Here is a 15,702-nt window from a genome sequence, read left to right on the forward strand (position 1 = left end):
TCCCGGGGGGAACAGAGGATCAGCACTCAGATGGTGGAAGTTAATTACAAGGAGTGACGCAACACTGAGTGGGGACATAATCGAGGAAATCATCCTTCAAGAGTAATAAGGGGACTGAGTTTTATAGCCTGCTGGATCAGATGTAGGGGAGGGGGGTAGGGAGCAGCGTTTCAGGGTAGAGTGCAGTATAATGCAAAAAGCACAAGTCTGGGAGTCAGAAATCCTGGGAAGTAGTCACAGTTCTGGAACTTACTAGCCCCTGATTACTGAAACGGACCCCCACAAAAGTCATTTGCACTTCTGGTGTTCAGGTCTACATCTGTAAAATGGTTTTAACAGTTAATACCATCTTCGCCTACTTCGCAATCCCACTGTAAGGACGACTTTACCACCTATAAATGTAACTGTTTAGTAGTTTAAAGCAGTTAAAAAAAATTTTTTTTTTTAAGATTTTATTTATTTGACAGACAGAGATCACAAGTAGGGAGAGGCAGGCAGAGAGAGCGGAGGAAGCAGGCTCCTGCTGAGCAGAGAGACCAATGCAGGGCTCGATCCCAGGACCCTGAGATCACGACCTGCGCCTAAGGCAGAGGCTTTAACCCACTGAGCCACCCAGGCGCCCCAGTAGTTTAAAAGCTTCCTTTCTTCTCCTTCTACCCTGCACTCAGAGCATGCTGTCTCATCAAACCCTTCCAGTGAGCGTGCTGCCCAGAACTCGGGTGGTAACGGGTGTCTTTAGCAACTTCCTGCCATGAAGAGTATTTAAGAGACTAACCCATGAACTGCCTGCAGTCCTGCCCCCAGACAAGGACAGACCCTTCTACCAACAATACAGGACAGACGTGCTATATAGGACGGTAAGACCTAAAGGAAAAGGCGTAACTTCCTCCATTTCCATGCATAACTTTGATTACAACCCAGTCTTCTAATCTTCTGTTTTCTAGTACGTCACTGCTCCTGTGAAAGGCTACCCTAATCTCCTCTGCCCGAGACGGCCGTTTTTTCCACCACTCTACGCACACCACTTCTGCGGACGCCCCCCTGCAGCCCCACCACCCAACACCATCCCTTCAGTAAGTCGAGAGAGAATCTGGATATTCTGATTACCCTCCCAAATCACAAATACAGGTTTTTATACCTACGCCTCTCTCCAGAATATTTCCATTAAGATTCCATGTGAGAAAGTTTTGCACTGATGAACACTCCCCCCAGCAAGCACTGCGACCAATCAATTCATGTAACGAGACCAAACCAACATCAGAATGATAAAATCTACCCGTGATTTTTTTTTTATCTGTATTATTTTTATCATTCCACTGGTCCTGAACCAAAGTGAATTCAGATGTTGGGTGATCCGGGCAGGCTGACCTCGCAAGAGCTTGCTCTCATACACTCGTATCCAAACGGTAACATTCCATGAACCTTTAGGCCCAGGAATCTTCAACTGAGCAGATCCAGGATTTTAGCAGAGTCGTACAGCCATCCCTTCTCTCAGAGCCCTGGGACGTCAGAGACCACGCCTAGCAGAATGTTTGACACCCAACCGGTCCTCAATACCACGCTCATGCTGGATGGTTATTACTAAATGACTTAAGGTCCATCTGCTGCTATAAGCAAGCTCTCTAAACACAGGCTTTCAGAAAAGATTCTTCGCAAAGTTATTTGGAACCCAGGAAACATTCTATACATTTACACCAAAAACAAACAAACAAACAAACAAAAAAATCCCACTCAGAGAAAAAAATAGTTGTCAATGTATCTTATGTTACTTCTGGAGAGTAAACAGACCACTGTGACTTCACTGGGAAATAGAAGAACAGCATCTATGTGACCATCTGTAGAGGCTGGTGCCATCAGGAAAACCAGCAGAAGGCAGAGCCCAGAACGGATTCTTACAGTCCCAGCAGGAGGAGGAGGGAATGCAGAGTCAGAGCAAGGCCTAAAGGAAGGAGGCTGCAAGCACACGGGGAGTGAAAAGCTCTGGGGAACTTACTGCCCGCCCTTGTATTCTCTGGGGCTTGGGAACTCCCAGGCCCTATTATGGACCATATAATTCAATTTTTCTAAATTATTAAAAATGATGACACTTATACACAGGTTGCTTCTAGTAATGCAAAAGCTAGGGAGATCACGTACCTGGTGAAGTTATTAACTTGCTGTGATCGGGACATGTTTATACTGTTTAGTTCTGGTACATTCAAACTGGGTGACTGGTGTTTACTGTGGCAATATGACTGATGTGCTTTATTTGATATTACACCATTACTACAACTTTCAAAACCTGGAAACAAAGAAAAAGGTGCATGAACACAGAAACACACACTAAATTAAGTTGTAAACAATGTACCTATATTCTGGTCTGCACTTAAAACTTTCACAATGTAGGAGAGTCAATGCATTACTTAAACAGTAAACAAATAACTTCTCTGAAAGGACACAAGGATATTAATTGTGGGCTGTAATTACTATCTTCCTTAACATTCACTGAAGGCTTATTTATGGATCTTATTTAATCCCCACAAGCCCTCAGGAGGGCAGGTTCTCATCACTCGCATCTAATACATAAATATACCGAAGCTAAGAAGTTCTCCACATCTGAGACAATGTATGGGCTTTGAGACAGAGGGTGGCGAAGGATACAAACCCGAGAATCACGGGCATGTGCGGGATGGTGAGGTAAATAAGATGAGAGGCACTATTGGAGAAAGGTATGTACCAATGGAGGAAAAGCGAAGGGGTTATTATTCTATGAAAGGGAAAGAAACGGTTCTGTTTCAGAAAGCGGAACACACAGAGACAGGAGAATCCCTTGGGAAGAATGGAATGAGACACACAAGCAAAGAAAGACGACTGAGAAAAACCGGAAATAAACCTAGAGAAGTGATGTCATCTAGGACAGAAAAGGAGAGAACTGTCATTAAGAAAACACCAAAAGCCTGAAGATAGGAGACCAGTGAGCCCATAAAGGCACAGGAGGAAACGAGCGGGGCAGAGCAGACCCTCGCAGGGGCCGGCAGGGAGCGGATGAGAAAGCAGGCAGCGGAGCGAGGCGGGGTGACGGGCGGACTACAGCGGCCACCACCGCGGCAGCCCCTTCACACGTTTCTACTTCACCAGGAACGCACGGTGACCTTCTAGCTTCACCGAACGTCTATGACTTCATTTCCAAAGACAACTCAGATGCTGGCCTATGTTTACGAAGATCTGCTCAAATCCCAGCTCAGAACCAGCCCTTCTTCACGTTACCTTCCTGGTACTAAAAACATCCATCTGATCCACTTACCGTTTGTCTTCCAGAACATCGTGAGATCAAGTACGCCTGCGTGCAAAACGGCTATGTGGAAACACCCAGATTTTTAAACATTTAAATTTTGGTTCAAAAGCACAAAGAAGGGTAAAAACTTGTAAGTTTTGTCGTAACACTGAGTCTCACCAGAAAAATGCGCAGTACTTCCTTTGCCTGATGCTAAGTTGTGGATGTTCATCCCATGGCTGGGGCTCATGCTTGGACTACTGAAAGGTCGAGGACTAACGGGGTAACTGTCTTGAGATTTCGGACTTCGGCCCCCCAGACATCGTACTTCGCTATCTGTACCATTCACCATTTCTATAAACTGACGCACTCTAAAAAAAACAAAAGATAAACTGACTTTATTTTCAAACAGTTTATTTAGTACAACAGATTTCTGACACAAAATATTTTAAAAAACTGTATTTATCACTAAGTATGGCCTTTCCATTGTATACTAAAAATATTACCTGTGGTTTCATATACTGTACTGCTTAAATCTGAAATTTTCCAGAAAAATCAGAGTGTAAAGCAAAAGACATTGTACCTCCTTTATTCAAGAGTTACTGAGAAAATGACAATCTCTCTGTAGTATAATAAAAATCAATATGGACTTCATTTCTGAAGTTAAAAATAACTTGATCAAATAATATTTGCACCTGATAGCAAGTCAAATAGTATGTAAGAACATGATGTGCTTTCCTGGACATATGACACAAAGAGCCCTGCTCCCCACTGTTCCTCATTCCTAGGTCCTTTTGCAACTTCTTCACCAAAATGGGCCACACTTAAAATTTTACTCTAAAGCAAAATAATTCTAACATTTGGCTTACAAAGGGTTTCTGATACTTAGGAGACAGGAAATGTTAAGCTTAATAACACCTAAATTTCAAAATAATAAAGATTCAGAAAGACCAGCAAAAAAAGCCACATTACGATGGCTGTTATTTAAAAAAAAAAAAAAAGACGCAGAAGATAAGGTGTTAACAAGGATGTAGAAAAACTGGAACTCTTAGGCTGTTGGTGAGGCTATAAAATGGTGCGGGGCTATTGGATTCTAAGGATTATTGTCCTCCAAAAATTAAATACAGATTTATCATGCGGTTCAACAATTCCATTTCTGGGTATACACCCCGAAGAACTGGAAACAGGCACTCCAACAGGTATCTGTACACCCGGTTCATGGCAGCACGATTCACGACCACCAGAGTGGAAGCAACCCAAACGTCTACCAGTCAGCCTTCGGAATGAACGCAATTCTGACACATGCTACATATGGATGAGTTCTGAGGACATTTTGCTAAGAGGAACAAGCCAGTAACAAAGAACAAATATGTTGTGATTTCACTTAGATGAGTTATCGGGGTAGTCAAATTCAATTTCACAGAGAGAGAAAGTAAAATGGCGGTTGCTAGGAGCTGTGGGCAGGGTGAAATGGGAAGTCCGTGTCTCCGTTTGGGATGACGACAAAAGTTCTGGAGATGGACGGCTGCTGAGGACTGCGGAACAGCGTGACTGTACTTAATGCTACAGAACTGCCGTGTAAAACTGGCAAATTTATGTTATGTATATTTTGCCACAATTTTCCAAAATTACACAGACTTACAATAAGGTACTTTGTGGGAAGAGAAACAGAGAATCCATCTTCTAAAGAAGATTTTAACACTTCTGAACATATAGCTAGTGTAACAGAAGAGCAAACAGAGCAAAAGATGCCATCTGCTTATAACCCCCAACACAGGGTTTTTTTTTAAATCATCTATTACTTAAATGCGCTATATTACAAAATTATGTTAATACTTGAAACTAGGTGAAACAAAGATTAAAACTATTAAAACATGAAAATAATTCTGATTATATATAACACACACACACATAATGTAGTAACTTTTTATTAAAAACTCACTTTAATGTGAAAAGGAGATTTGGATTTCTTTCAAGTAAACTTGGGTATAACTGTTGTGTTGTTTCAATGGCTTCTCCCATTCTTCCTGCTAACACCAATTTCTGAATTCCTAGTTAGAGAAAGAAAGCAAGAGATCAATTTTTTAGGAGTAGTAACATAAACTTAAGAGGGCCGTCAAAAAAAAAAAGGTTAAAAAATACTTTAAATAAATTATTGCAATTAACTTCCATTTCTTTTTCTAAAATCATAGTTTCTATTGGGCAATCAAGGAGAGATTTTGGACATATTAAAAAACTAGAAATATTTCATAAACTATTTTTAAAAATCACAAACTAATATACAAGTAATACAGGAAAAATACCTGTTAAGACGTACCGAGGTACTAGACACTGTGTTTACAGCCTACAAGGTGGTGCCGGCCTCACAGAATACTTTTCCCAATCTCATCAAGTTACACACACTAAAAATATGTACAGCTTTTAATATGTCAATCATACCTCAATAAAGTGTTTTTTTTAAAAACACCATAGCGAACATTAGAGAAAATATTCAAAATGTCTTATCAAATATGTAACATTCTGCCCCCAGTACTATGAGAATGCTAGCCTTTGAGTAAAATCTGAATTCAACCTTTACTGAGTGTTCCCTGGGTGTCGGATGATTTGCCAAATCAGATGATGAGTACACAGAAAGAGTATGGGATCATCTCCCGCTTGTCAGAGCTCGGTTACATAGTGCGAACCGCAGGCAAGCATAAGATTAGTGACCACACAATGTAATCGGTGCTAAAGCAAGTTTCAAGCATCCTGACTTCATCCATCCCACTGTGTTTTGATGCCTGTCCTCTCACCAGGCCACACTCTGCCCGATGGACTAACGCCCACAGCGAGAGGGCAAAAAACTGTGGCAGAGCCACATGCGGACTCGCCCCCGCCAGCACGGGCCCTGGCTCTGGCCACAAGCCCGGGGACTGAAGCAGGAAAAACTTAAGATCAATGCTATCTTTAGACAACAACTGGAATAATGCAAAGATTTACATTTCTTTCAAATATTATCTGCACTAATATCTAGTCATGGCACTACTTTACCAACTAAAAAAAAAAAAGTGTTTAACTATTTATCTCCTAAATTGGTAAACATTTCTTATACAACTTTCTCCAAAATTGTATCTTTCCATATCCAGAATGCTAACACAGTCTTACGTGAGTTTTTTGTAAGGTGATCTTCAAAAACGTCAATGAAAATAAATTTCAGAGGCATCAATTTTAAGTTAATATATTTGAAATTTTTTAACTTAAAAAATAAAATTTCTAAAAGTCAATATAACCAAACCTATAATCTGAAAACAAGTATTATCCATGCACCACAGGGTCCTTACTTTGTCTATTCTTAATGGAAGCTAATTCTTCTAGAACGGTCTGGTCTGTAGATCTGGCAAAGGCCTCTGCTGTGGCACAGTACCCATGGTGGACTAAGTAAGATGAAACCATTCTTAAAATAAAAAGAAGAAACACACATCTTTTAGTCAAGAGAATACAGGCTTCATACTACAATTTATATAAAACAAGATCTACTCTGCTGTTACAAAACCAACCTATTCCCTTTAAAATAAGCCTTTAGGAACCTCAACTATAAAGTTAAAAAAAAAAAAATCCTATTGTTCTGGTCATGTAGTATTTCCAAAAAGAGAACTGCCAACGCCAGGCTACCAGCACTCTCCGGAAGAATGACCGTCACCAGAGGAGAGTCCCGGACAGACTCTTGATTCTTGGCTGCCCCTGATCCCTGGCTTCTTTCCTGTGACTTCCCAGCCTCATATTCAATCCTACTAACCATAATTTCTATTTCATCTTTATTGTATGACCTATCCCAGTGAAGTGCTGGCATTTCATAAAATACAACGATTTTTAAGTAACTGATGAACTCTGCGTGTCATGGAGTTCAACTCCTTTCTTTACTCATCCGTCACATGAGATGGATCTACCAGCCGTGAACACAAGAAATACTAACGTGAACACGAGAGAGGATCTTTCAGAAGGAAGCCTATGCGGGTGATAATACTAATCAACGAGAAACTACCCCTTCTCATCTCAATCAGTATCACGGTACGTGAAAGATTACTGTACATCACTGCACATGAAAGTATGACTCCCATGGAAGCGCCACGCTTCCAGAGAACAGAGTTTTCTAAAATGTCATCAAGTGGTCAAAACACCTTGATATCTAACTACAAAAGGTGAGAAACAGTATGACTCAACAATATTAACCCAAATATTCAACTCCTAAACCTGCCTCCCTCTGGCATGACTGAGGACCTATCAGAAAGTGGCAGGAAGCAGTGATTCAGGAGAGAGGGATCAGGGGGCAGAGGGGAAAAGCTCCAAGAAACAGATTTTTCATTTTATTTCATCTAACTGGTCAAATTAGGTTTAAAAGGGTAGGGAAGAGCTTTTTAAAAATGGACTTCCTAGGAGGTCATGGTGAGAGTCAATTTTATAAAGAATGGGGTGGGGATGGGAGACTGCACTGGACTCTGGCTCCAGAATTAAGAGAAATGATGTTTCTTCTACTACTGCCCTGCTGTGATGCTCAGCGGTGACCATTTTTAAAGCACGAAAGGGATGTGACCCTGGAAGAGCAACTTATCCGAGCTCTAACTCATGGTAATAACTTTTAAAATGACTGTCAGCCGGACTTTGCTCTCCTGTCAACTGTGCAGGCAAAAAATACCAGTGCAGAGGTTGTGCACTACCAGATAATCGCTCCTGGGAAGAAGCAGGTTTTCAGAATCATCATCATATCTTCCAATCATTATCGCCTCCAAAAGACACAGACAAAAACTTATTCTATCTTTAAATGTACAACTGTTCAAAGCAATTACACAGATATTTAAGACGAAGTGTCAGACTACCGCTATCTGGAAGTCTCTGCTCTTTTCCTGAGTGAGACACAGCAGTGGAAATGACTACATTTACTGGTACGTACTTACTTTTTAAGTCTGTACTATTTCAAGCTTTATTAAGAGTTACCATTTAGTGCTACGGACAGCCAGGAGTCATCTCCAGGCTTCTGGCAAAGGTATAGTCTATAAAGTTGACTGTCACAGGACTTCTATTTTCCTGACTTCCAAACCAATGAAATTCTACTTTTTCATAAAGAATGAGTTGAGATAAAGGTTGTTCATTTTATGGTATACCTTTATTGACACCCACTGTTTGCTCTGCTGCTACCCAACTGATTCTGTACCACTGTTATTATGGAATCTGTGAACTATTTATCCTACATTTAGGAATCCTCACTCCATATTCCTAACTCTTTGATCTTATTTCTTTTGCTGCCTCTTAAATGTCTAATAATAACACGTAAAAGTAAATTACATTAAAAATAATTAGTAAGATTTTAAAAAACTCCTTCAATTGGAGGCTTCTGGTCAGATTTTCCGATTTAGAATAGGGCCCAACTATAACCTCCCTGAATCTACATGAAAATTAATAAACAGATTTAGCAAAAACGGGACAGGGATCCTAATAAGCAAAAATAGTTGATATTACTTCTAAAAGAGTCAACGATTCACTGGAAAAAAAAAATGAGTCAAATCTTGAAATACAAAATGTTCATACTAAGTCTGTATTCCAATACATTAACTACACCATTATTTTGATACTTATTCTTACTGTGTAGTATTTCTTTATCCTCATCCATATCAGAACTACTGCTGAACACAACCAAGTTCATACCCAAAAACCCACAGCTCCTGAATTACACAATCTAAATTATCTTCCTGAATTTATCTTTTGCATTAGCACGATTTCAAGAGAATCAATTGACCTATGGAAAGCATTAAATCCAATTACTAAGGATAGCAAATCAATCAACCTAAGCGATCTAGTGTCACTTTATTTCCTCCACTAAATTCATATGTCAGACTAAAATATAATTTCGTATGTGTGCCACCAAATATAAAACGATTTTTTAATTGTTTAAGTAGCGTGAACTGCTTTTCATAGCGATTAAAAGATAATCAATATATTAAAATTATTAGGATATACAAAAAATAATTTTTAAGAAGAGTAAATTACTTTTTCCAGAGATCTAAGTATAATCAATGATACACTAAGATTATTAGGATATAAATTAGATTAAAAAGCTTCATGCTAAAGAATGTTTTATAAGAAATATATTTTAGAATAATAACATCCATTCAAATTTCTTCACTTACTTTTGTATCATGGTTTGCCATTCGCCTTCCCGATCTCCAATAGGAAACCGGTCTATCTGTGCCTGTATTTTGGTTCTCCACTCTCGCATGTAGTCTTCTATGTCAAACACAAAAGGATGCTGCCCAAAATTGGCATCGACAACTTCTCCTGGTGTTTGGAGCCCCACGGTAGGATATAAATTTGGCTGTAAGACAACACATTCCACTAGCATCTATCTATCCTTTTTATATTACAGACATATTCATTCTTTCACGAATGCTATTTTTAAAATAACAGAATAAAATTTACTTCTTGAGTAATTTTTTTTAAAAGATTTTATTTATTTATTTGACAGAGAGAAATCACAAGTAGACAGAGAGGCAGGCAGAGAGAGAGAGAGGGAAGCAGGCTCCCCGCTGAGCAGAGAGCCTGATGCGGGACTCGATCCCAGGACCCTGAGATCATGACCTGAGCCGAAGGCAGCGGCTTAACCCACTGAGCCACCCAGGCGCCCTACTTCTTGAGTAATTTAAAACTGCAATCAAAACCAGTAGAGAAAGAAAAACGATCTAAATACAATTAAAAGGAAATCATCCAAATACAAATGATCATTTGTATTTGGTAGTTCTGTAATCTAAAAATTCCAATTTTTACAGAATCTAAAATATTCTGTAATCTAAAAATAGATTACAGGCTGGATGAAAAACACCACTTCCTATGCTGTGATTATCAAGAAAAAATATGAAACAACCTAAGCCACTTATTTTGTTTATTCAGAGACTGTGTGGTATTACACCTACCTATAATGAACAAAAACACAAATCTTGCTCTTCAGAACAGGTCATACAATAGTTACAAAGATTAAAATCTAAACACATAACTCAGACCTATCTTTCTATATATGTGTATGATGCATGTCCAGAAATGGCATGTGAGGACCAGTTACCCCAGAAGTACAATCCTAACTGGGCACACACTACTTTTAAGTTTCCTAAATTCATTCCTCTGTACATCTGGCACGCCACTAGGAAGAGGCAGTGGGAGAATGTAATTCTACATTACATTCATAAAACACAGTGCCACTGAGAGTGGGGGTTCTCCTTATAAAAACAAATGACTCAAATGCACATATTTTTGGAGCTGAAAATAATTTAAATATTCAGATTCACAGAGGAATGCATCCAGATATACTCCAAGATTTTAAGGCTAGACAATCAAGTTTAACAGCTTCAAGTACACAAAAAATACGCAAGGTCTTTTGGCTCTATTACTATTTGTTATACCTAAAGTGGGCATGAGCTACTGAATGTCTACTGAACAGCAGGGCTTAAGCATCAACATAATCCCGGGAAATAATCACTGTTTGCATTACAGAGATAAAGAAATTGAGGGCTGGGGGTCATTAACTTGCCCTGGGTCTAGACTGGAACACAGATTTATCGGACACTAGATCTAAGTTTAGTTTTCCTTCCTACAAACTCCAAATCCTACTTCAATCACCATTCACCGTATTTACACATTATTTCTTTGCTATAATGGTTCTTACAAATATTTTCAGTACAAAATCAGGTAGAGACTGAGAGGGGATAATTTGGATGTAACTGTAAGATGCTCAGATTTCACAGCAAAAAGCTAAGAGGATGTATTTAGAAACAACTGATCACTCAAGCCACCAGAATCAGAAACAAAAGGAATACTGTGTCAAAATACTGAGAAACAGAACCGCACTGGATTTGGGAAAGAAATGGTAATGCAGTGTCCGCAGATGGACTGATTCTTAATCAACAAAACTAGCAAGTTCTTACAATTTGAGCTGGAAACAAGCACGAGACTTTCTCATTCCACCACTGAGAAAACAGACCTAAAGAGGGGGAGGGATTTATCCAAAAGCACACAACCTTTTTTTCTTCTTCTTCTTCTTCTTCTTTTTTTTTTTTTTAAAAGATTTTATCCATCTGTTTGGCAAGAAGAGACAGAGAGAGAGGGAATACAGGCAGGGGAAGCGGGAGAGAGAGAAGCAGGCCTCCCATGGAGCAAGGAGCCAGATGTGGGGCTCGATTCCCGGACACTGGGATCAAGACCCGAGCCTAACCAACTGAGCCACCCAGGCGCCAAAAAGCACACAACTTCTTCATGACAGACATAAAGCAATTAATGTAAGCCTCACCATTTCTAGCACAGTATTCTTTCCATTATACTCCATTACAAAATTAAGACATACTTTAAAACAGAAGTGTAGAAGGCCAAAGCTTCTTAATAAAGAGAGCACCGAATGCAAGGCAATCCTGTTTGTTAAGCAGAATTTATAATTCTGATATTCAGCATTGCCCAAAGATGCTTTAGAAATATTTTGTTTGCCTGGGGCGCCTGGGTGGCTCCGTCGGCGAAGTGTCTGCCTTCGGCTCTGATCTCTCAGGGCCCTGGGATGGAGCCCTCTGTTCGCACTCTGCTCAGCAGCAAGCCTCCTCCTTCCCCCCTCTCTGTGCTCTGTCTCTCTCTCCCTAATAAATACAATCTTAAAAAAGATGTTCTGTTTGCTAATCTAAATTTTCCCAACAAATTCAAGAACATAATCATAACACTATAAAAGATAATCGACATTCAGTAACAGTGGTAAAACTGTGCCATTAAAAAAGTGTAAAACGGGGGCGCCTGGGTGGCTCAGTGGGTTAAGCTGCTGCCTTCGGCTCAGGTCATGATCTCAGAGTCCTGGGATCGAGTCCCGCATCGGGCTCTCTGCTCAGCAGGGAGCCTGCTTCCCTCTCTCTCTCTCTGCCTGCCTCTCTGCCTACTTGTGATTTCTCTCTATCAAATAAATAAATAAAATCTTTTAAAAAAAAAAAGTGTAAAACGTTCCTGTGACAAAACATGCCATAAATGTCAAGACAAACGGACTTTAGAGCAAAAAACCCTGTTGCACATATGAGAAAGGATCAACATTCTCAGTGCAAACAATATTTTCACAATACAGGACAAAGATGAACAAGCCAACTCAATTTTTTTTTAAAGTGGTGACGGGTATACAGGCAATTTGCAGAAGAAATATAAAATGACAATGAAAATATGAAGAGACACTTAACCTCATTCAATTTCCTAAAATACAAATCAAAACAAGAAGAGGGGTTTTTTTGCACATTAGATTAAGATTTAAAAGACTGAAAATACCCAATGTTGACTGAAGGTTGAGACAATAAGCCCTCTCAGCCACTATACACAGAATATAAACTGATAATGTTTCAAGAAAGAAATTTGGCCAAGTCTATTAAAACTGACAAAACAATTTCACGTGAAAGAATGAAATCCAACAGAAAAACAAAGTGCAAAGATATACCAACTGCAGCATTATTTTTATGGCAAAATATTAAAAAGAATGTCCACTCACAGGTGGTATTACCCACCAAACTCACTGAAACTCAGACTCTAATAAGATATACCATCATTTTATGTTGAAGAAAACACACTGCCTACTAAATCTGACAGGCCAGAGAGCCCAAGATGCACCCCCATTTCATGTCAAAATAGGAACAATGTGCATCTCAGAAGTTGCGGTAGTGCATCATACAATAAGATACTATAAAAAATAAGAGTAAAAAATCTGTATACTGACAGAGAAAGATGTCCTATATATTACTAAATGAAGAAAGCAAGCTAGAGACTACATCAACTCTACCTTTTCTGTAAACATTTAAATAATAGACAGACTAGTTAATACAAGTTTAAAAACAGACCTGGAAAGATCTACACCCAAGTCAACAGAGCCATCTAAACAGGCTGGGATTATGAGAACCTTCTCTTTTGTACATTTCTGTATTTATAAACATTTATTATCAGTATTTCAATACTTAACACTATATATAACTTCTGTAATCAGGAGAACTCAATAAGAAACTGGGCGTGGTAAAGCTAGCTGGGGTCAATGAAAAGTTAAGTGTATTATTATACTACTTACTCAACTTTAAAACTGAAGAACTGAGAGAAAGGAATTACCTCCTAACTGGCTGGACCACACATTTAAAAAATAATGTAAAAGACTTTTTCACTTGCTAGACTATAGATTTCTAAAAACAGAACAAATAGGGACACCTGGGTGGCTCAGTCGGTTAAGTCACTGCCTTCGGCTCAGGTCACAATCCCAGGACTGGGATCGAGTCCTGCGTCGGGCTCCTTGTTTGGCAGGGAGCCTGCTTCTCTCTCTGCCTCTGCCTCTGCCTGCCACTCTGCCCGCTTGTGCGCTTGAACACACACTCTCTCTCTCTCTCTGACAAATAAATAAATAAATAAATAAATAAATAAAATCTTAAAACAAAAACAAAAACCAGAATAATCACCGAGATGTGCAATCATCACAATTTAATTTTACAACATTTCCATCATTCCAAAAAGTAACCACACACCTAGCAGTCTGCTCCTGCCCACCATCCCATAACCCCTGACAACCACTTTCTGACAACACAGATCAGCCTATTCTGGACATTTCATATCAACGGAATTATAGAATATGTGGTCTTTCGTGACTGCCTTCTTTCATCTCAACATAATGCTTTCAAGGTTCTTCTATGATATAGCATGAATCCAGGCTGTGGATTTATGTAAAACAATGTTTTCCAGGAAACTTTCTAAATTAAAGAAAAAAATAAATCACCCCTTCTTGTGTAGAATTACACAAAAATGAGAATAACTTAAGCCTCTATGAAGAGAATTTAAAAAGATCTCCTAATTTCTATTAACCTATGAAAAATACAGATCCTAAAAATATTCAAAAGCTAAAGATACACAAAATCATATCCTCAACAGTATAATTTTGTTCTGTTTTGAAGATGTTTTCTAATGAAAATGAAAGCAAATAATGTATCTATGAAAAGTAGATTTCAAGTCTGCAGCAAGATCTGGAATGCAGCATCATTTTAGAGGAGAGCAGCTTCTGTAACAAAAGGAATTGACCTAATCCCAAACTGAGTGAGTTTACAGAGGGACACTTCCCGAACTGGTGAAGAAAGATCATTTTGAAAAAGATACCAGGTCTTCAAAGGCGTTACACACTGTAGGTTCCATGATGAGTGCAACCATCTAGATCAACTTTTGTTCTGTAAATACCCTGCCAGGATGTAATGCTACGACCCGCTAGTGAGGCATCACAGGTACAGAACATATAAACACTTCTTTGGTGGGACACTTAAGGGAAAGACCAGCTTTTTTTTTTTCCTTTTTAAGTAGCAGAATGCTGTGCTGCAGGTGGGAGTCCCAGAAAATCTGAGTCACAAAATAAAACAGAACCACTGTATAAAAAAAAAACAACAAAAGACAACCTTGCAACAACCACCGTAACCACTTTACCCACTGGTGCTACAAAGCCGAGTATCCTCACTGATTAATTATAGACAAGGCAAAAAACATGACTAGTGACTCTCAAATGGGACAAAAATAATCAGAAGACAACACAAAAATAGTCAACATGTGTACAACCCACTTAGCCTTTTCCAAATTATCACCACTTGTACAAGTGAGGAACAGAAGCTCATCGAACAACTGCTTGCTCTGACAGGTTGGTTTTATTTGCTTAAGGTCACAAAAGGGGTAAAAAACCAAAACACCAAACACCCACCCAGGTGAGCCCTTCCGCCAACTGCAAAGGGAACCGAATGTCGCCCGCCCGGCAGCCCCTGGAGAGATCTGAGCCACACACACCCCACCCGCGCCTCCAACTGGCCACACCCGCCGTGCCCCCTTCCTAAGCACGTGACTGCAGCCCCATGCGTCCAGTAAGTGGTGTGAGGACCGCGTTACTTCTCCTCCCTTTACATTAACTCATCTGCTTGCTACTGGAATCATTCTCATCGGCAAATAAACATCCTGGTAAATAAAAAAATCTTCATTCGCCTCCACATCTGCCACCAGCCACCACGTGCCACTTGCTTCTTCCCTATTCAGTCGAAATCCTCCACAAACCTGTCCCTACTTTGTGATTTCCCTCCTCCTATTCGCTAGTAAACTCTTTCCAGTGAGGATTCCTCCATCACTCAGTCTGCTGAAACTCTGTGTCAAGGTCACCAGCATCCTCCTCTCTGCTAAATCCGTAATTAATTCTCAGTTCTTAGCTCATGCGTGGTATCACAGGAACATCTCACACAGGTGATTTCACCTTGCTTCTAGAGAGGCTTTCTTCACTTGACTTTGAGGACACACCCCCTTCTAAGTCTTCCTCCGACCTCACCTCACCTCCTTCTCAATCTCCCTTTGCTGGTTCCTTCTCTTTTCCCAAACATGCATGCCCCTCTTCTCTGCTACACACACTTCCCTGTGGATGTCAC

The 15,702-nt window shown here is 39.7% G+C and overlaps 1 protein-coding gene across 1 annotated transcript in view; it reads right to left on the reverse strand.

The window, feature by feature from the left end:
* The window catches only part of RANBP9 (RAN binding protein 9), an 88,621-nt gene that overhangs the window by 14,920 nt on the left and 57,999 nt on the right, over window positions 1–15,702 (reverse strand). The window contains 5 exon segments of the mRNA XM_044259249.1: window positions 2,137–2,281; window positions 3,434–3,624; window positions 5,196–5,304; window positions 6,574–6,686; window positions 9,415–9,599. Of these exon segments, the coding sequence (XP_044115184.1) occupies window positions 2,137–2,281; window positions 3,434–3,624; window positions 5,196–5,304; window positions 6,574–6,686; window positions 9,415–9,599 (743 nt within the window).

This window comes from Neovison vison, chromosome 1 (genome assembly GCF_020171115.1).
Source record: "Neovison vison isolate M4711 chromosome 1, ASM_NN_V1, whole genome shotgun sequence".
Taxonomy (NCBI): domain Eukaryota; kingdom Metazoa; phylum Chordata; class Mammalia; order Carnivora; family Mustelidae; genus Neogale; species Neogale vison.